This window comes from Cryptotermes secundus, unplaced genomic scaffold (genome assembly GCF_002891405.2).
Source record: "Cryptotermes secundus unplaced genomic scaffold, Csec_1.0 scaffold1680, whole genome shotgun sequence".
Classification (NCBI taxonomy): domain Eukaryota; kingdom Metazoa; phylum Arthropoda; class Insecta; order Blattodea; family Kalotermitidae; genus Cryptotermes; species Cryptotermes secundus.
In genome coordinates this window covers 7,153-27,451 of record NW_019731603.1, presented here as the reverse complement: position 1 = coordinate 27,451, position 20,299 = coordinate 7,153, and the positions used below count along the sequence as shown (strand labels likewise).

The 20,299-nt window shown below is 41.4% G+C and overlaps 2 protein-coding genes across 7 annotated transcripts in view; both read left to right on the top strand.

The window, feature by feature from the left end:
• The window catches only part of LOC111867297, a 174,535-nt gene extending 167,461 nt beyond the window's left edge, over nucleotides 1–7,074 (top strand). Inside the window, exons 4-6 of one of the 2 annotated variants that reach the window (XM_023857023.2) lie at nucleotides 1,084–1,286; nucleotides 5,496–5,642; nucleotides 5,760–7,074. In XM_023857023.2, coding sequence (XP_023712791.1) covers nucleotides 1,084–1,286; nucleotides 5,496–5,642; nucleotides 5,760–5,898 — 489 coding nt within the window. In that variant the 3' untranslated portion in view covers nucleotides 5,899–7,074. Of the gene's footprint in view, nucleotides 1–1,083; nucleotides 1,287–5,492; nucleotides 5,643–5,759 lie in introns of both variants that reach the window. The other variant, XM_023857022.2, reaches the window with a different exon arrangement.
• Nucleotides 7,075–10,967: 3,893 nt separating this feature from the next.
• Nucleotides 10,968–19,128, top strand: LOC111867298 (U4/U6.U5 tri-snRNP-associated protein 1-like). Of its 5 annotated transcripts, none has more exons than XM_023857026.2 (7): nucleotides 10,968–11,050; nucleotides 11,562–11,720; nucleotides 13,088–13,238; nucleotides 14,899–15,027; nucleotides 15,888–16,021; nucleotides 16,958–17,110; nucleotides 18,481–19,128. In XM_023857026.2, exons 4-7 carry the CDS (start codon nucleotides 14,970–14,972, stop codon nucleotides 18,595–18,597), a joined length of 462 nt encoding a protein of 153 aa, XP_023712794.1. In that variant the 5' UTR covers nucleotides 10,968–11,050; nucleotides 11,562–11,720; nucleotides 13,088–13,238; nucleotides 14,899–14,969; the 3' UTR covers nucleotides 18,598–19,128. The 5 variants fall into 5 exon arrangements, with proteins under 5 accessions (XP_023712794.1, XP_023712792.1, XP_033608515.1 ...); XM_023857024.2 differs by having other exon boundaries at nucleotides 11,562–11,769; XM_033752624.1 differs by having other exon boundaries at nucleotides 11,562–11,769; nucleotides 13,088–13,278.
• Nucleotides 19,129–20,299: the final 1,171 nt, after the last annotated feature.

The following is a 20,299-nucleotide window of genomic DNA, read 5'->3' as shown; positions in this document are numbered from 1 at the left end:
GCTTATTAAAGTTGCAGTTCAGTTTCTCTACAGTTGTATTTTGATGTAGTTTTATTGCTGCTGTTCTTGTGTCGTGTTGTGTTGTGTTGTGTTGTGTTGGTTGGCCTTATCTCGTTGCGTAATGTTTTTTTGATGTTGGCTGATGAAAAATGACTTGAGTGTGTAGTTATGACTGTGCAGTCGATTAATCACTATCGAACAACGCTATTGGCGTGTGCAATCGATTAATCACTATCGAATATCGCCATTGGAGTGTTGCGCACAGAAGGCGGTCGCTATGATGCCAACCGAATTGTAACCCAAGTAGGATGTAAAGGTAAATGCGTCCCTGTGCTTACCTAATTAAGCACTACGCTATGGAGGCGTATGGGGGTGTGGATATATAGATCCACGTTTTCTTGACCTCGGCACTAGTTGGTGGTGATTAGTCAGCTTCACTCCCTGGACGCTTTACCTCCGGGGAAAGAGCCCTCGATGACCTCCTCTGTGGTCTAGTGGTCAGAGTCCCTGCCTACAGATTCAGAGGTCGGGTCGATTCCCGGCGCTACCAGATATTCAGAGAAGTAGTGGGTCTGAAACGGGGTTCACTCAGCCTCGTGAGGATAATTGAGAAGCTGTTTCAAGGAAATAGCGGCTTCGGTATAGAAAACCGAGATTAACGGCCGTGGTAATTCGTTGCGCTGACCACGCGGCACCCCCTATCCGCAAAAGTTGGCACTGTCTTCGCCGACAAGCGGCGGTCGCTCGGTCGATATAGTTCGCTTGAGGACTGAAACCACGTAGTTTTTGGAGCTTCCGGTACTCATTGGATAGGAGGCTGGGCGGGCCCCAAAGCCGGTCTGGACGACGTAGAGAAGAGAGAATTTTTGACCCTATCGGGACTCCATCCCATAGCCAGTCGGTATCCCGGTTCCCACTGCATTAACAACTGAAGCTGGCTTTCTTGTTCCGCCATATTCCGTCCCTGTTAGTAACTACTGTCAGCTTGTGGCTGGTGACATAGTTAACTATAGAAAGGCGAACGGTAGCCTTGTGCTGGTATGGATTAATGTGAACAGTCCGTGTGTTGATTTGCTGTTCCAGACGACGACGTTGAGAACTTCCGCCGTCTCGCGGTCGAGGGGCGGTCCGACTGTGGAGAAGCTGTCGTTCCACAACCACACGGAGTGCGCCTGCGTGGATCGACTTGAGGAGTTCATGCCCAGAGACAGGCCGAGCTCCGGCAACGACAAGGATAATGTGGGAGTGCACGGGTTTCGAGGCTATTATCGCCCCGACGCCGACAGGTAGGAGATGTGAGGTCAAGAGTTGGGATTTGGGCTCGTGTATTGACCCCGTGTAGTCTGGTATGTGGTTACCAGTGTTTTGGGGTGAGGTATTTTTATTTTCCCTGTAGAAACACGGATGCATAATTCCCAGTTCTGAACTATTTTTGACACTTCTTATCGTCAAATTATTTCAATACATTGTTCAAGAATTTGGTTCTGTTTCTTTCATCAGGTGATGGGATGTACGTGTAAGAGTGTTACACAGCGGAGTCGCTGGGGTTGCGTTCTAAAGATAGCGCGTGAACGCAGAATCGCTTATAGTCAGAATTACTCTTGAAATCCCTTTAAATCGCCCATAAGGTACATACATTTTTATGTGACCTGTAATATGTATAATATATTGTATGATTGATGTTATAATAGGAGCCGAGATAGCGGAGTCGGTATTGCGACTGGCTACGAGCAGGACCACCGACTGGCCGGGTTTCGGTTCTCAGTAGGGTTTCTCTTCTCCACGTCGTCCAGACCGGCTCTGGGGTCCACCAAACCTCTGATCCAGTGGGTACTGGGGGCTCTTTCCTTGGGAGTAAAGCGACCGGGGCGTGAAGTTGACCATTCCCCGCCAGCTAGTCCCGAGGTCAAGAAAATGTAGAACTATACATCCACACCCCCATACACCTTCATGGCATAGTGCTTAATTAGTTAAGCACAGGGACAGCTTTACCTTCTTTAGAACTAGCAGGTTAATTATTGTAAGAACCATGGGAAAGAAATCAAGTTTTAAACCTGAAGAAGGCCAGTTATTGAATAAGCACGAACAAAGTTGGAACCAGCCACATACACAAAACAAGGCCGCATGGACAGTAATAAAAATTCAACAGTTTCAGTGAAGCCAACCTTAATAAGAACATTTGTAATTTGTATTTAGTAGTACCACTTATCAAATCGTGGGAGATGACATAGGGCATGTAGCATGCATGGGGGAGATGAAAAATGCGCACATAATTTTAGCCGGAGAAGCGTAAAGGGAGATATATTCGGGAGACGTAGGCATGGGCAGGAGGATAATATTGTGGCGACCGTTTCTGGGCAGCGCTCCCGTTGCTAGACAACAGATTCTTAATAATGCAGCAGTTGGACTACAACAATGGGAACTAGGCGTTTCTACGTGGTCCGTGCCGAAGGCAATTTGAGCGTCCCAGTTCTGTACGGGAGTCAGTGAAAAGAGGACTTGAGAGCGGAAGCTGAAGAATATCCAGTGTTAGAAGCCGTAGCCAGAGAACAGCTGGTGGGGACATAGCAAGCAGAAAAAGGCACAGCGGGTGCTGTATTGATTTTGTGGGGATTAGCGGTGGCGCTGTATATGCCGGTAGTTCCGAGTTGTGTGTATAAGTGATCAATAAATCCAGCCGTCAATTCATACCCCGTCTATAGTCACAAACACTACTCATAGTATTAAGATGGTTATTCAGAAATGGAGTTCCAGGATGCGAATTTGAGTTTTTATGTCTGTGCAATCAGAATCCTTCCTTTAAAGGGAATTTACGGACACGCTGTATAACAGTGATGAAATTTTTCATACAGGAAGGGTAGATATATAATTTTCTACAAGTTGTTTGCGGAAAAAAAAAAAAGCATTTCATCTGATCATATGTCTTGACGTCTTATTGCATGAAGAAGTGTAATTCAGAGGAGAGTGCTTGAATTTGAACCGTATTTCCATCCCTGTTAATTTATGTTTACGACATTTTATAACTAACATCATATCTAGTTTGCCTTCTCAGCGTCTAGTACACTTACATATACTTTCAGTTCCAAGAGGTGATGATGTCTTGTTATTTAGAGGAAAAGCTCGGTGGAATCGCAAATTACAGCCTTTAACAAGACATTCATTCATTGCGATGTTACGTTTTGCCGCAGGTAAAATTATCCAATTAGTTCTAAAGACTGACAGATCAGTTTTTGACATTAAGAGGCGGTAATACAGCATCCCTAAGGGAGGTACATAGACTGAGGGGCTATGAGAACAGGGTGTTGAGGGGAATATTTGGACCGAAGAGAGATGAAGTGACAGGAGGTTGGAGAAAACTGCATAATGAGGAGCTTCATAACTTGTACTCTTCTCCAATTATAATTAGAATGATCAAGTCAAGGAGGATGAGATGGGCAGTGCATGTAGCACGAATGGGGGAGATGAATGCGTATAGGATATTGGTGGGAAAGCCAGAAGGAAAGAGACCACAAGGAAGACCAAGGCGTAGGTGGGTGAACAATATTAGAATGGATCTTAGAGAGATAGGATGGGATGGCATGGATTGGATTTGTCTGGCTCAGGATAGGGACCAGTTGAGGGCTTTTGTGAACATGTTGATGAACGTTCGGGTTCCATAAAATGCTGGGAAATTCTTGAGTAGGTGCAGGATTGGCGGCTTCTCCAGAAGGGCTCAGCTTCATGAGTAAGTGAGTAGAGCACCATCACTTCCTCAAGACCTGCTTAATTAAGCACAAGGATAGACCTAACTTTACCTGTCCTTAAGAGAAGCGCAAAGGCGTAAAGAATACGTCAGGGCTCCGCGTTGGCAAGTTTATTGCCTGCTATATGATGTCCTTTATAGAAATGGCCTCTACGCGCCTTAAGAATGTAGGCCTCTTCATAAAAAGCAGATTGTTCGTTGACGTATTATTGCCTGCATGATGGGCAGTGTGATGGAAGCGCCCATTAATATCGCGCGTGTTCATTATTCTGAAGCCCTCGGTGTTGTGTCAGCCTGTGACAGTGTCGTGCCCGCAGTATATTCCCGGCTTTCTGAAATAAAACTGGAAATGTTCGCCATATTTGGTGCCCCATCTGGCACGAGCCGCACCAGTCTCTATCGCTTGTTGCGAATTCTAATGATTGTGCCCATTTTAAAGTATAAGAATGAAGTTCTAAAGTCTGTTTTTTGTCGTGTTACTGAAGTTTGTTGTTCTGTTCTTCGATGGCATTTTGTCGGTGTAGTTGATTATCTGTGTGGTGCCCATTTATTGACGCTGTATTTACTACTGAAATTTTGTAATGTAGGAGATGCCCTCCGTTCAAAATTCAACAGGAAATCTGATCATTTGTTATATAGGCTTCCATATTTCTACCGCAGTCATTTCCCATTCTGCGGTATTATTATTATTATTATTATTATTATTATTATTATTATTATTATTATTACGTATCCTGGTAACGCGAAAAGTAATTAATGGGTTTCGGATTAGATGGATCGATTTATTTGACAATTTTACAAGTAGGAACATTAGATCATTATAACACACTCAAAACAAGGTCCTCACTACTGAACTTCAGACCTATTTGTCCGAGTTCTCGCTTCTGAACTCTTTTGACTCCACTTCTGGACTCTGCGTCTATTCACGAATGCACTCTACCTTCTACCTGCTTGGCGTACCGAATAGGGGACACAGAGTTAACAGTTCATCACCCCGTTGTCATCAAAACGACACCTCCGTTGTGCAGGAAACATCTGTGTTCGTTGCTTATGAGGCGTCTGTTTTTAGAAGTCGCAATCTATGCAATGGATTCACATGTCACAGTATTGTGTTTCTGTCGAGTTCGACGTTTGACGCAGTCTCCTACGAATAACCCATAAAAATAGTAATATAAATCGACACCCTCATATAATGTGCTGCACTTCACATATCCTCGTCAAAATACCTGTTATAACTACCGGATTTGGTGTTGGTTATGTGTTGGTAGGTGATTCCTTGACAATGAATTATAGGACTTAAAAACATCCGACTGAGAAAATGAAGCAGTTTCTGCTAAGACCTCTAATGATCCTATTTGTCCGATGCTTGTTGGCAGGATTCTCACGGCATTCAAATTATATGCGAGTTCAGATGCAAACAAAAGAACCTCCCTGGCTTTAGTCCTCAGGCGAACTATACCGACCGAGCGAACGCTGTTTGTAGGCGAAGTTAGTGTCAACTTTTGCGGATAGAGGGTGTCAGTGTCCCTACGGCCGTTAATTTCTGTTTTCTAGACCGGAGCCGCTACTTTTCCATTCACGTAGCTCATCAGTTATCATCATGAGGCTGAGTGGACCACGTTCCGGACCCACTACGAGTAGTTGAGATGCAGACTTATTTTATTTACTTTCAGACCTTAGCTTGTTGTATTTAGTGGCTTATAAATTAATACTGTTAATGTTACCTAACGTTTCGCCTTCATGTTCGCAGTAGCAACAGAGAGAGCAAGTCTTGTCGATGCCCTAGTCAGTTTTCTGCGCGACATGTAGATGGCTCTTGCGTCTGCGAATGTTTCGACAAGCAACGAGACTGCATCCGGTCGAAGCGCGGCAAAGAGTATCTTCCGCACGATGATCGCATGTAAGTATTACTGTCAGTAACAGAATTCCGTTCTACCACCAGCACAATTGCAGGGGGAAGTAACTCTAGGATCTGTTTCACAGTTTGGACTCATTTGGCATGTCTTGTCTGTCACAGATGTATCATGCGAGGGGAGTGTGTAGCTCCTACCTGTGAGTTCGGGACCTATCTGAGGAGGGCAGGCCGCTGCCCGAGGAAACGGGAGAAGTTCGAGGCCTGGCAGCAGTATCCGTTACACGACGAGGAATACAAATAGACATCAGAAGTGTGCTTCAAGTCATAAACAGGCGTCTGTTAGGAGAGATTGTAGGAGAATCATCACAGAGTGTCCTGGCAGTGGATTTGACATGCTTGGTGCTTGAATCACACTGTCGTTATTGGTGATTTTATTAGCGAACATGTGCACCTGAAGTGTGTCATGATTCAGTACATAGTGTGACATGTCAACCCGTTGTTGGGCGACGGGATGTGGAACGAGGTTATGCAACCTGCTTCTAAGTGTCAGCCTGCCCGGGAGTCTTGGTTTACTGGCTGACACTTAGAAGAGGGTTGCATAACCTCGTTCCACATCCCGTCGCCCAACAACGGGTTGACATGTCACAGTATTAATCGAATTCATGTTAAACTTTGTTGAAAGTGAAGAGTTGTTATGCCATAAAATCAAGTATAACTTCAAAATGTAGCCAGTGAGACATTCTCGAAATGCGCTACAAGCTGTGAGTTTTGACGCAGCTAACGATGCTGAGCTGTAATAACGTAAAATTACGTAAAGAATGTGTTCACAAAGTGCCATGTAACATTTTTCGTTATTGAAGACTTATATTCTCCCTAGTTCTAACAATGCAAATCATGATGTGTCTGTGAATTTTCCAGTTAAATTAAATTTAACTGTTTTTAATGTAGTTGTAACGGTTACAATTTTGTTTGCACTGAACAGAAAATGTATAGTCATTTTGTAAACTATTACTGCATAACAAATTTTAATGTGGAATTACGAAGTAGGTCTGAATGGGAGAAATGTCAAATTATGTAGAAATTTGTAGTAATAACTAAGAATTGAAACCCACAGATTTCAAGCTTAGAGAGACGTTTCATAAATGTAAACTTTATAGAAATATTTAAAATCAGAATAATACTTGTGACTTTTATTTTCAAAATAAGACTTTTGACATGCAAAATAGAATTCAAATTTTATAAGGCATGTTTGTGGAATTGTTTAGTTTACATTTTTAATCTAGTTCAGATGGTGGAATTTTCATGTTTTGTCACCTACAAAACTTTATATAATTACGGTGATAAGTTCATAGAACCAAGCTGTGAGAATTTTGATACAATTTATACGTTTTAAAATCCTGTATATGAATATATTTTAAGGAATATTTACTGTGGAAAGATAATACATTGCGGTATATAGATACTTAAGCACAGGCTTCAAAAAGGCTTCAGCTTTTATTAGGTGTGTATAATGTGTTTGGTGCTGTTGCATACCCAAAGTATCCTTAAATTACTAAATATCCTGTTGCTCCCTTGATACAATTATAAAAAGCTTTTGTTTTGATCATAAGTACACCTTAGTGTGTAAGAATTGATTTAGAAGGAGTTCTTGTGAAGGTTCCTTCTTTAGCGGCAGAACCTTCTTCCACAGATTAAGAAGTATGGAGCTTATTGGTCTGAAATGACACTATTTTGAAGGAACAGGAAGCCACTAAAAGTTGTGGAATTTGATTCGACTTTTCTAAAATTGATATTTGGGCGCAATGAGTTCTTAAGAAGGAGTTTTCATAAGACAAATACATCACCTTCATTGATAGATTTGTTCTATATCAAGGGTCTTGAACAAGCGGCCCGTCACTTAAATGTATGCGGCCCTTGCACCAAACTTTTTTCTAATTGTAGAACGTGGCCCGCCCCAGTGTTAAATAATATATTGAAGATACACCACAGAGTGTTAATACTATGTGTTCCCACGCAAGCACTGAATTGCTGATAGACAAATCCTTGTTTCAGTCTGGCCATTTTGTTACTGTACCGGCTGCCAGTAGTGGAAGTGCAGGTTTCTCTTCTTTACCCCTAAACACGTTCGCGGTCATAAATTGAAAACACATTTGATAAACTGACCAGTATGGCAAGGGGGCACTATGCTACAAACCGGAATGTCGCGGGTTCGAGTCTAGATGATTTGTATTTTCTTCAGTTTACCGAATCCTTTCAGCCGCACTATGTCCTTGAGGTCGACTCAGCCTCTTAAGAGAAATGAGTACCAGGAATCTTGCTGGGACGTAGAGGCCCGTCGACGCGTAAGCCTCATAATCTTACCGCCATCTGTGAGCCGATTGTGTCAACCCAATGAGCCTCCATGGCCTGTTACAAGGATAGTTTTACGTTTTAAAGTTTTGCAGTACAGCAAATGGACCCAGTTGAATGGGATATTCAGAAGAGATCATCGGTTTTCATAATGGTGACCATCAATATTAATTTCTGTAGTCTGGTAAAAATTTACTGATCAACTTCAGGTAGTTATAAAGGGATAGAAATAGTTTACAACGTACCACCTCACGGATAATATAAAAAATATGTGTTTGTGGCCAGTGTAGAGCGAAACATGTATTGACAGTAAGTGAATAAAAGCCACAGCCCCCGAACGTAAAACAAAATGTTTTGTTCAGAGGGGCCTGAGTTCTTACAACGCGGTAGCATTTTTTCCGAGGATACCTTTCTGAGGACCTCCCATATTTCAAGATAACTTTTCTAATGGGAATGTGAAGTAATTTTGGGGGTGTTCTGCATTATTTCAAACTTTGCACATAAACTGAGATTTATTCATATTTTTATATCATTTCAAATTCACATAAAGCGGAACCGGAAGGTATTTTTGTTGATACGGTAAAATTGCCCCCTGTGCTTTGTTGCATACCGCAGTAAACCACGCAGGTGTATGAAAGAGTGGACATGTTCCACCCATTCATAACCTCTGCACTGGATAGAGGTGTCCTAGGCGTAGCACCCCGGCGGAAGGTATCCGTTTTTCCACCGGATAGCAGGCTCAGTGGATCACGGATGTAATCTAGATGCAGTGGAGAAAAGTCTCTGCCCAGCTGAACAATATTTTGGTTTAGCAGGGTTTTCAAAGATAAAGACGTACAGTTCATTCAAAGATTTGTGTTACTCCTTGCTCGGAAAATCAGAAGTGCTACTGATAGATACGGGATATGGTTCTGCAGTAACATGTATAAATGGTGATATAAAATACAAATATGAACAAAGATTAAAAATATGCTGAAAGCAGACGAATGCGACCAAATATATATATATATATATAGGTAAGTTATTCCAATTTATAATTTCAGTGGCTGATTTAGTATATTCAACACAATTACAACGAAGTCTCTGAAGGGCGGTATCTCGCTACGATGCCAACGGGAGGCCATGGCTCAGCTGCCAGCATCACTGCCAGACTCAATGTATTTAGTAGTCATATCGCACCTGGCATCGCTGTCAACAAAGATTACAAGTGTTAGGGTTTCTGGCATAGCTGCCACGAAGGCAAAGGCCAAATCATCATCACACGACAATCAGGCCAGTCCATTGACGTCCGTCTGTGTGTTCTGGCATCTCGATGCCATGGCATCCTAGCGCGATACCACCGTAAGTGCTCTCTTAAAATTTTAGTAAAATTGTTTATTTGCGACGCTAAGGAGGATATGTTACTAAGTTACGTAATAGAATTGCTACCATGGTAATATGACTTTACCTAAATAGTGTTACTGACACGGATAAATTATCTGCANATCTCGATGCCATGGCATCCTAGCGCGATACCACCGTAAGTGCTCTTTTACAATTTTAGTAAAATATTTTCTTATTTGCGATGCTAAGGAGGATATGTTACTAAAGTTTCGTAATAGAATTGCTACCATGGTAATGTGACGTTACCTAAATAGTGTTACTGACACAGAAATTATCTGCCAGATCTATATAGGTGATTAGTTAGTCCACAGGGAGACAATTAACACATTAAACATACGAAGGCAGAGGTTTCAAATCTTACACAGGCCAAACGGATAATTTTTAAAACAGGAAGCGCAAGTCATTTTCAGAGAGGAAAAGAAATTTAAATTGGGCCCAATAAACATGTCTATGTTATATTCGTTATTACGGAAATGTTGGTTTATTAGTGTTTACTGTTATCCATGTTAGAGTGTTATCAGTTGCGCAGGCATGTAGCATAGTAACATATCAGTAAACTACAATTATTGAAAATAAGTTCTGATGGATATAGAACAAACTGTTGATACAGCAGGTTGTCCAACATTGATTGAAAATGCATAAAAATAACGGACGCACATATTACGAGTATTACACATTTAATCCTACTAAAGAATTACACGTTATAACGAAAACTCGGATATATGTTCCCCAGCTGAAAAGAAAACTAAAACGCATGAACGTGTCACCCCTACCATTACCGAAAGACAAACCAATTATATCCTTTCCTGGTGTGCTCCTTGATTATGTATGTTAACGAGACAGAAAAGATACAGAGATGGCTTAAGAGTTGGAAGACTATTGTACGAAGGAGGGAGCAGTGGAAGGAAATTGTTGTCTTGGGTTGTAGAGCTGTTTTATAGAAGAAGCAGAAGAGAGAAATGCCCAACTGGCATCATGCGAAACGGTACACAGTTCCACGAAGAGTGGAATAGATAAAAATAAAGACAAAAGAGGAACGAGACAAAAACTGGGTTTTCGGAGACAGAATGCCGGCACATTTATAGGACAGCATAAACTTCATAGAAAGTAGAAAGAAGTGACTGGGCCTTCTAGAAGTTATGTTTTATCAAATACAAAATCAACATTTGCCAAAATGCTGACTATAGTGTGTAACGAGTGTTATCAAAATAGCTACTGTCGTAGATAAACAAATACAAGCACTGATTACCATAAAACTTTAAAATGCTGTTAGAAACGTTGTGGTTGCTCCTTCCGACCGATCGACCGACCGCCGCTAGCCAACGAAGTTAGTACCAACTATAGCCGATAGATGGTATTGGTTTTCTAGACTGGTGCAGTTATTTCCTTGATAGTTGGCTTGCGGACCCAAGCCACGGAGTCTGTTTTGTTTTTTGTTTGTGGTTCCTCCTAAAATGGGTTGCAAGTGGGATAGGAGACGTGTAAACATCCACATTTGTCTTCTTCGAATGCAAACTACTGCCATCATTACTTAAGTAGGGTAACTAGATAGGCTGGAACCAATCACAGACCTCCATCAGCAACCTATCGAATCGGATTTGTCAGAACCAATCACAGAGTCATATCTAATCGCATACAATTTTATATTTCGTTAATGGCGGTAGTGCATATTGAGTGTAAATTTTCCTATAATTACGGTGTCTTGTTAATTTTTTTAATTGGTAAGTATCGTTGATTTTATGTCCTGAAATATGAATCGACTTGTACGTAAGACATTAAATGTATATGTTATTTCTGTATATGAACGGTATGGCTATTACGCCGGTAGAAAATATGTATTCAAAGTCAAAAATTCTTTTTGCGATATTTCATCAAGTTCTGAAGGTCTTTAGGATCACGAATCTCTGAAGTGTACTGTGATTGTGTTGTAATGTCTGTATTGTTTCTTGCGATATAAAGGGAAAGGAAGAAAATATGCTCTGCCCCGGAGTGCGTGTCATCCAGTGGGCAAAGAGGAATGAAATTCTTACACTTTCCCAATGATTCAGCACTGTATGCCTGTTTCGATTCATGATGTAATGGCTTTATTGTGTGTTGCTTAATCCAACGAAGAAATTAAATTTAGCCAATGTCAGCAATAAATGTATTAAACATAACCCCACAATATAGCATCTATATCATGATTGTAATGTTTAGTGATTTCTAGGTTGACAGTATGTTCTATGCTTACAGGGCTGTGGTATGGGCAGGAGGAGTTGAGATATCCTGCACAATGGATTTCTGCTAGAAATCTACACTATAAGCATTTTTGCAGCAGACATTTCTCAGAAAGTGATTTGACTACAGCACCCCACTGCACAGAGTGCTATGAAAGTCAACTAGGCTGCACAGGTTAGGAGCCATACTATTGCAGCAAGTGTCAGTGCTCTACTGGCTACAGGTAAGGACCAATATGCTGTATATTGTGTTACGAAAGAAATGGCTAATGAGAATAATGAGGGATAGTTTTCAAAGTTACTTTCCCCAGAACCCAGTTATGTTCAAACAAACATTGTTGTCATAATTTAGTACGTATTAAACTGTATGTCAATACGAGGGGGTACCCAAAAGAAACCGAACTTATTTTTTTAAGCTTATTTATTCAAATTTTAAGCACAAACCTTCAATCCCCTTCAGTGTACTCTCCACTTACACTAATACACTTGTCTAGTCTTTTATTCCATTTTTCAAAACATTGTCTAAATTCATCTTTTGAGATGCTTGACAGCGCCTCCGTCGTTCTTTCCTTCACCTCAGCAACCTCAGCAACATCAGTAAAACGCTTTCCTTTCATGTCTCTTTTCATTCGAGGAAACAGAAAAAAAAGTTTTGATCATTTCGGGACTCTTTTTTCAAAGCACAGCATGCTTCCACGCGACCTTGTTTTTGTTCAGCAGTCAGCAGTCGTGGCACAAATTTCGCAGCCACCCTTTTCATTCCCAAATTGTCTGTCAAAATTCGCTGAACTGAGCTCCAAGTCACTCCCGACAGCTCCACAATTTCTTCAGTGGTCCGTCGTCGATCTTCCTTGATGATTTCACGAATTTTTTCAACATTTTCATGTGTTCGGGCCATGGAAGGACAACCAGAACGAGGTTTGTCATCAATTGACATTTCACCATTTTTGAAACAGGAAAACCACTCAAACACTTGAGTTTTCCCCATAGCATCGCCCTTGTACGGCGTTTTTAACATTTCAAGAGTTTCTGTTCCACTTTTCCCGAGCAAAAGGCAGAATTTCACCGCCACACGCTGTTCACGAAAATCAGCCATTGCAAAAACGATGATCACACAAAACAGTTGTCATCATAAACTCTGCCAAAACTAGTCCTTACCTTCTGAAGCAACGGTAGTCGGCTTATCGACTCAGGAATGTTAGCTCTATGCGCTCGTAGCGGCAAAACGCGGTACTACAAAAGCTCTGCCCACAAAAAAATTAGTTTGGTTTCTTTTGGGTACCCCATCGTATACAATTTACATGTCACAAATACTGATGTTTTTAGGGTAATTAAAAATGTCTAAAAAGCAGAACAGACTATTGATAATATGATTTATGAAAGAATGAGGTGGTAAAGACATTACTATGAGGAATAAAGTAATCAAAGGTACAATTCTTTTATACTGCAGTCCCTTGTAAAGTGTTATTTTCAAGTCTGAAGAAATATGATATTCTATCATGAAAGGAAGCCCTCTATTTTCCTTTTTAATGTTTTCTTCAGGAGGGTGCTGCAGTGATTTTGTGGCAACAGCTGTGTTTTTTTGAGGACAACCTCTTTGATAGTTTAAATGGCAGAACACATGTTGATCCAAGGAAAACACTGCGTTGTCCACTCAGCGATATCAGTCCCTGTATGGATCACTGGAAAAGGGGCAAGTATGGGGAAGAGTAGTTGGATCTTCCTCGAGGCTGGTAAGCCTGCCTTTCCTTAACCTCCTTAACAAAATGGGTGGCTAATTGACATTTCTGCCGCCCAGCACGTGCGCAGAACAGTGTAAGAGGTGGTTTTCAGTGCCTTCATGCCCGAAACCTGAATCAGGATCCACTTGAGAAAACATTTGGGGCTATTCATTCATACTGTGGTTCGAACAGTGACCCAGCTGTGGGTCAGTTTGTAGATACCCTGAAGACTAGCATCATCAATGGCCTTACTTTTAGAGGTCATGTGGGGAACTAATTGTGAGGATGATGGTGCTACTCTTCTGGATAACCTACAGTCGTTCAGGGCACCTGATGCTTCTTCACCAAATTCTTCTACAAGTCATGGCAAGGAAATCCCTGGTGATGTTCCTGAGAGTTTCCATGTTGTAAGATTTGAGGCTTTCACGGCGGTGACTATGAAGAAAGCAGTCTTCTGGGATTTGGCACCGTGTATATGTGGTGTTAACCGACGTTTCGGAGGAATGTATCGCCTCCATCTTCAGGGTAGAAGAAAAAATATAAGAAATCTGCAAGCGAAGAGACCATGAGAACTGGTAAAAGCAGTCACAGTCTGCTTTTACCGGTTCTCACAGTCTCTTCGCTTGCAGATTTCTTATATTTTTTCTTCTACCCTGAAGATGGAGGCGATAGGTTCCTCCGAAACGTCGGTTAACGCCACATATACACGGTGCCAAATCCCAGAAGACCGCTTTCTTCAGTTTCCATGTTGCTCAGCAAGTACAGAGGGACACAAGTGCTGCAGTACATGCTGGGAACATGGAAATGTTCTCTCCCCCTCCCCCCTTCTCTTTGTCTCTGTCTGTCTATCGCTCCCTTCCCCCTCCCTCTCTCCCCCTCTCTTACTCCTATATGCTGGCTGAGAAAGAGGTAAGAACTGTTTTGAAACTCTTTCATATGTTATAAATCCAGGGACTCCTGGCTGATTAATCTTGAACTTAACTTGTGAGGGCAATATTTGACTGTTTGTCATCAGATGCATGAAAATGGGTCTTCTTTGGGGAGTGAACAACAGTAATCACTGAATTTGTCGTTGAGTGAGTAGCATTACTGTTTTATATTCTCAGGGCCTGAGGTTCAAGTTTCAGCCTGGGGACTAGCTATCTTGAGTGAGGTTTTTCATAAGTTTCCTCTATCCTTCCAGGAAAATAACAGAATAGTGTCACAAATTTGGCCACAGCCCTGGTTCCTTACTCTTCCCATCCAGTGTCTTATTTTCCATCTTAGCATTTGACTCTACAGTCTGAACTAATGGAGTGTCATTAAATAAAGCATAAGTAAATAAATAAGACCATAGCATTCAGTATTTCTTTTGGTGCCAGTTCAAAGCAAGAACCCTTGGCTGTGCTGTGTAAACCCAGAGGTTTTTTAAGCCTCTGTGAAGAGAAAATCATTCAGCCAACATATTTCTATTACCCCTGAGAGTCGCCTGCATTTTCTCTTGTTCAAGTTTACTGTTAAACAAAACGCTAATACACAGCAAAAGGTTTTGGCAGAGACGCAGTGTTTACTCAGTGGAAGTAATTTTGTTCGTCTGTCTGCTGTATTGCCATTCAGCTAAATATGTTAAAATGACAAATTTTGTTTCCACAGGCGAAAGCCCTTGAGGAGCTGGATGCAGAGTTTGGCGTGGGTGACCTGGTGGAGGATGAGATGAGGAATGAATGCAGACAGGCGTATTCATCCCGAAATCTGAGAGGCCTCAGAGTGGAACACACAGTTGTGAGTATTATGCTAGTATGAATATTGGGAGAAGCACATTTTCCATATTTGGCATATTGTGTTAATTAGTGGGACTACACTTCAGAGTTGTTAGCAGTCTTACAAAATAATGATCTGCTTGTCTGAGAAGGCCAGCAGCCTCATATCAGCACTCTATAGTATATTGTCACATGATGGCTGAAAGGTGGAATAGCAGGCCCTGAAATTCGCCCATCACTAGGTAACGGCTTTCGACAGTGGAGATTCATCTGCTTCTCGGTTCATGGCTAACCACCAGCTATGAATGCCAGCTCAAGACTGAACTCAGCTGGTGTCATCTTTATATGACCTTGGCACAGACTGCATAGAAAATAGCACTTCCATGAACTCCACTGTTGAGTGACGTGTTGAGCGGGGTGTTTCCTACTGACTGGCTGCTTCTTGTTGACATGGTAGTGTTTTCCGGCCATTGCCTAACAATGGATGACTTTTCTGGGCCCAGTATTCCAGCTCTCATCCATCATGTCACAGTGTGTTCTGGTGGATGCATGATGTTTGGAGTACAGGACTCAGCAGCTTGGCTGTAGCAGTAACAGCCATGATCTGTATTTAGGGGTGCCTTGTTTGAATCTCAGCTGGAGCATCTGGCTAACCTGACTGAGGTTTTTCATGGTTTTTCACAGTACCTCCAGGCAGATGCTGGCTGGAATTAGTATCTCTAATCAGGTGACGACCACCAAGGCTTTTGAATACATTATTTACTAATCATCACCCATTTGATGCCATATAGTTTCCGCTACGAAGTGTGTTGTGAAATCACAAAAAGAAATGCGGTGCAGGTGCAGTTTTGAATGTTATTAATAATTGGAAACTACTTTCAGTGGTACAAGAGATACTGTCCAACATCAAGACTGAGCCCGACGACAGCGAACTGGAACTACAGATAGCCCTTAAGAAAGCACGGAGACTGAAGCTGCAGGAGGCTGTTGCAGAATCAAAGAACAGTATAGAAAAGGTACATCACATCGACAGATTTCCTTCTTAATCCTTTTTACAAATCTCTGGCTGTAGTAGGGGTCATTTCTCTTGACCAGTCAAGGCCAACTTCCCCTTACCTGCCTCTGCTTTTTCTCCCTGAGACAAGAGAGGAGCAGCCCTGTGGATCGGTGGTGGGAGGTGATGAAATGGCCCCTAGCTACAGAATCCTGTTCCATGTTTAGTTCCTACACAGTGTCCATATGTTCCAGTTATAAAATGTTGCACAGAACTTTGTAGTAAAGTTCAGTATGATGTTTCCTTTTTGGTTACTGTACAAAACCATTGTACAGTGGAGAAACTGTTGTAATTTAACCTGAGGGCTGTTAAATTGTTCTGTTGTGGTGGGCCTCAAACCAGTAAATCATATCTTCACATTTAAGTCATATCATCATCCTTTCTTACCATGCTACAAACTGGAAGGTCACGGGTTCGATTCCCAATGAGGTCATTGGATTTTTAAATTGACTGAATCCTTCCAGCCACACTATGTCCCGGGGGTCGACTCAGCCTCTAACAGAAATGAGTGCCAGGGATCTTTCTCTGGGTAAAGGGCATTGGGAATGGAAGGTTGATAACCTCACCACCATCTGTGAGCCACGTGTCAAGAATATATGGGAGCCTTGACATGTCAAAACCCTATGGGCCTCCATGGCCTGTTACAGGGATAGCTTTACTTCTTTTTTATACTATCATCCTTTCTTGTATTTTGTTTATTGAGACCTGTTATGGCCTCCTGTCAAATAGGTACCAGGGGCTCTTTCCCCGGGTGTGGGAGGTGCATGGAACTGACCACTCACCTCCATCTAGTGCTTAATTAATTAAGCATAAGGACAGCTTTGCATTTATGGATACTACAAAACAGAATGCTGTATAGCTACATAATTTAACTGTTTGTGATTTGTGATGTTTGTAGGTGGCAGAGTCAGTGCTGGAGAGAAACTCAGAAGGAAACGCGGAAGGCGGTTCCATTGTGCTGAATGCTACCGCAGAATTCTGCCGCACACTGGGTGACATCCCCACTTATGGTCTGGCTGGCAACAGGGATGAGGACGCTCAGGAACTTCTTGTGAGTGCAATACAACCATCCGCAGATAAATGTACACTTGGGAAGGGCACTTTGATTTAGCATGTGTCAGCACTGGATACAGTCCATTGCCCATCTATACTTACTGCAGCTGCAACAGAATTTGAAAATATTTTAATTACAATTCTTTATTGGGATCTGCTGCAACACAACAAGGAAATAGTCAAGGTCAATATCACCTTAGCTACATGTTTCAGCTTTTAAAGCCACCATCAGGCACTACATGGTTACTGCACTCACTTACTATTGAACTGCATTTCAGTGTGATGGTACAGTGGAGCTGGATACTTGACAACTGTGTTACACTATAATAATATTCCATATTGTGGTTGTTGGTCATTACTGTGTGGTCCCTTCTATGTGTGTGTATACACGAAGTGGCGGTTCTTCTTTTTGTGTTATGCTTCGTGTCCCTCTTGCACTGCATAACACAACAGGCAGAACAACCTGCCACTTCGTATATACAGGCGCATAGAAGGGACCACACAGTAACGATGAACAACCACAATATGGAAGCAGAGCAGTTTCTTCATTTATAATTTTAAAACACCTGATGATGACCTTATAGGTTGAAACATATAGTGAATAACTTTAGTAAGTTTTATAGAAGGATGTGCTGCACATGAGACAGTGAAACAGTTTGATGCTATTTCTAAATTTTGCTCCATAAGGAAGTAAAATTTAAAAATTCGCTTAGTTAGGGGTGGAATCCAGCTGGGTCCACTAGGCACGGCGGCCACTGATTGGCCTGTTGTACTTGCCCCCGGGTGATTTTGATGATGGAGAATTTGGTGGAATGAAGATTGGCAGGGGAAACCGAAGTACTCGGAGAAGACCTACCCCCAGCTCCACTTTGTCCACCGCAAGCCCCACTTGACCAGACCCGGGATCGAACCCGGAGCAACTTGGTGGGAAGCCAGTGACTAACCACTTGAGCTATGGCTCGGCCTTTCCATAAGGAAGTAAATTGTAATTATTGTTAAAAAGTCCATGATTCCATATAGCAGATAGATATCCATCCACACTTTTTGTGTGTTCATTTTCTGCTGGCTGCAAACATGCACAGTAGCTTCAGTCCTGGGACAGAAGCGAATACAGCCACATTATGGCATGTAAGATGGAGCCTGCTCATAAAGCACACAGCATATTTGTTCAGTTGTCATTAGGCTAGCAGACCTGAACACAGGCCATGGGTTGGAAATTGGGAGAAATTGAAGACTTCATGCAGCAGACTAACTTAAAATTTGGCCAGCTGTTAGGATAATCTGTGACAGGTGCTGCATTTACTTCAGCATGTTTAGTGGCAAACAGAATGTGCCCCATCTGAAGTGTCAAATATTTTTTGTTTCTAGTTGATGAAACAGATGAGCTCAACAGACACCCCACTTGGAACGCTTAGCCTCTTGCAGCAGAAGCAGAAAGAAACACAATCTCCATTTGTGGTCCTTAGTGGCAGTAAACAAACCTGAGTATTGTTTTTGTTTCCTATTCATTCAATTAATTCAAAAGAAGAGCCAGTTTTAATTAGGAAAATGCAGTTCTGTTCATTAACTGACAGACTTAGACACGAGAACACAGATTACTTGATGAAACCAGTCAGCTCAATTCAAAATTTGTCTAATCTTGACATTGCAAATAACAGTAATTCATAGCTTTAACTTAAAGGCTGAGTAGATGGGAAGCCATATAGTAATGTCGATAGTGTCATCTGGTGATTACGAGTATACTGCCGCAAATTAAATATTTGTTTTTCTCTGAGCATATCACTTGTCTTGTTATAATTTGTAGACTGTAGACCATAAAGTGTCATTTTAATGATGGATTGACTAATGAGACTTTCCTCCTTGGTACTGTGAAGCTTTACTAAAAATTTCTGTTTTTGATGCAGAATATGAAATTTTATTTTCAAAAAGAAAACCACCATGTGAGGTTTTTGTGAGATCTTCAAGTTTAACATGAGCATTATTGGTAGTGGGGTGGGACTAAGTCCCTTGTACTGTGGCCACGNCGGTTAATCCACCCCCGGATAATTGAGAGTTGACTGTACTACTTTTAATAAAATTTGTCTTAACCGGGTTTTCGATCAATCGTGATTTCCATCCCCACCATTATCCCGGATAATCGAGAGTTGAGTGTAAATGTAATATCTTTTTAACTAAGATTAAGATAGACTTTAAAGGATTCTGATGATGGTGTATGCTGTACAGATCTATAAGGTTTATTTTGGACTCTATCCATTGTCTGGTATATATATAAGGCAAAAAGCCACAACATTTTGGAGACTGGATCTGTCTCCATCCTCAGCTGGATCAATCCAGTGACTGAGACTAGCTCTTTCTAACAGGCCCACCTGAGTAGGTGGATCTTGCCTCATCCACCTCAGGATGGAGACAGATCCAGTCTCCGAAATGTTGTGGTTTTTGTCTTATATATACCAGATGATGGATAGAGTCCAACATAATCCTTATAGATCTGTGCAGCATACATCATTGTCAGAATCCTTTAAAGTCTATTTGTGTAACCGGTATAGACCTGGGATATACCCTTCTTTTAGGAAACTAGAACATCTAAAAATCAGGTTGGCAAAAACCCTGAATCACATAACCTTTCTGATGAGGTGCAAATCTCAAGGTCCAGTGACTGAGACTAGCTCTTTCTAACAGGCCCACCTGAGTAGGTCTATCTTNTTGCAATAGCAATATTGTATCCTTCCAAGGGAAGAAAGAAACCCTTGTTCTCGTTGTAGGCCAGTATGAAAAGCTGTAAAATTATGCAAGCAACAGAGTCAGANAGTCCAAAATAAACCTTATAGTTCTGTAATATTAAGATGTACATTGATGTGATAAGCATCTAAAAATTATTACAATTAGTCTGTTTACAAAATAATGTGCAATATTTGTTTTAATCTAGAACCAGTTTGGTTCATGTTGTTAATGCTTCTGTAATAATTTTAGATGTTTTAACAAATCAATGTACACCTTAGCATTAGTTAAAAGACGTAACATATATACAGTATGAATGACATGGTAACNGTTCCAATCAAAACGACCATCTTCAGAAGGGTATTATCAACACATACGGAAACTACTATTGCATGTCATACATATACTTATAATATATTTTAACTAATATTAAGATATACATTGATTTGTTAAAGCATCTAAAATTTAT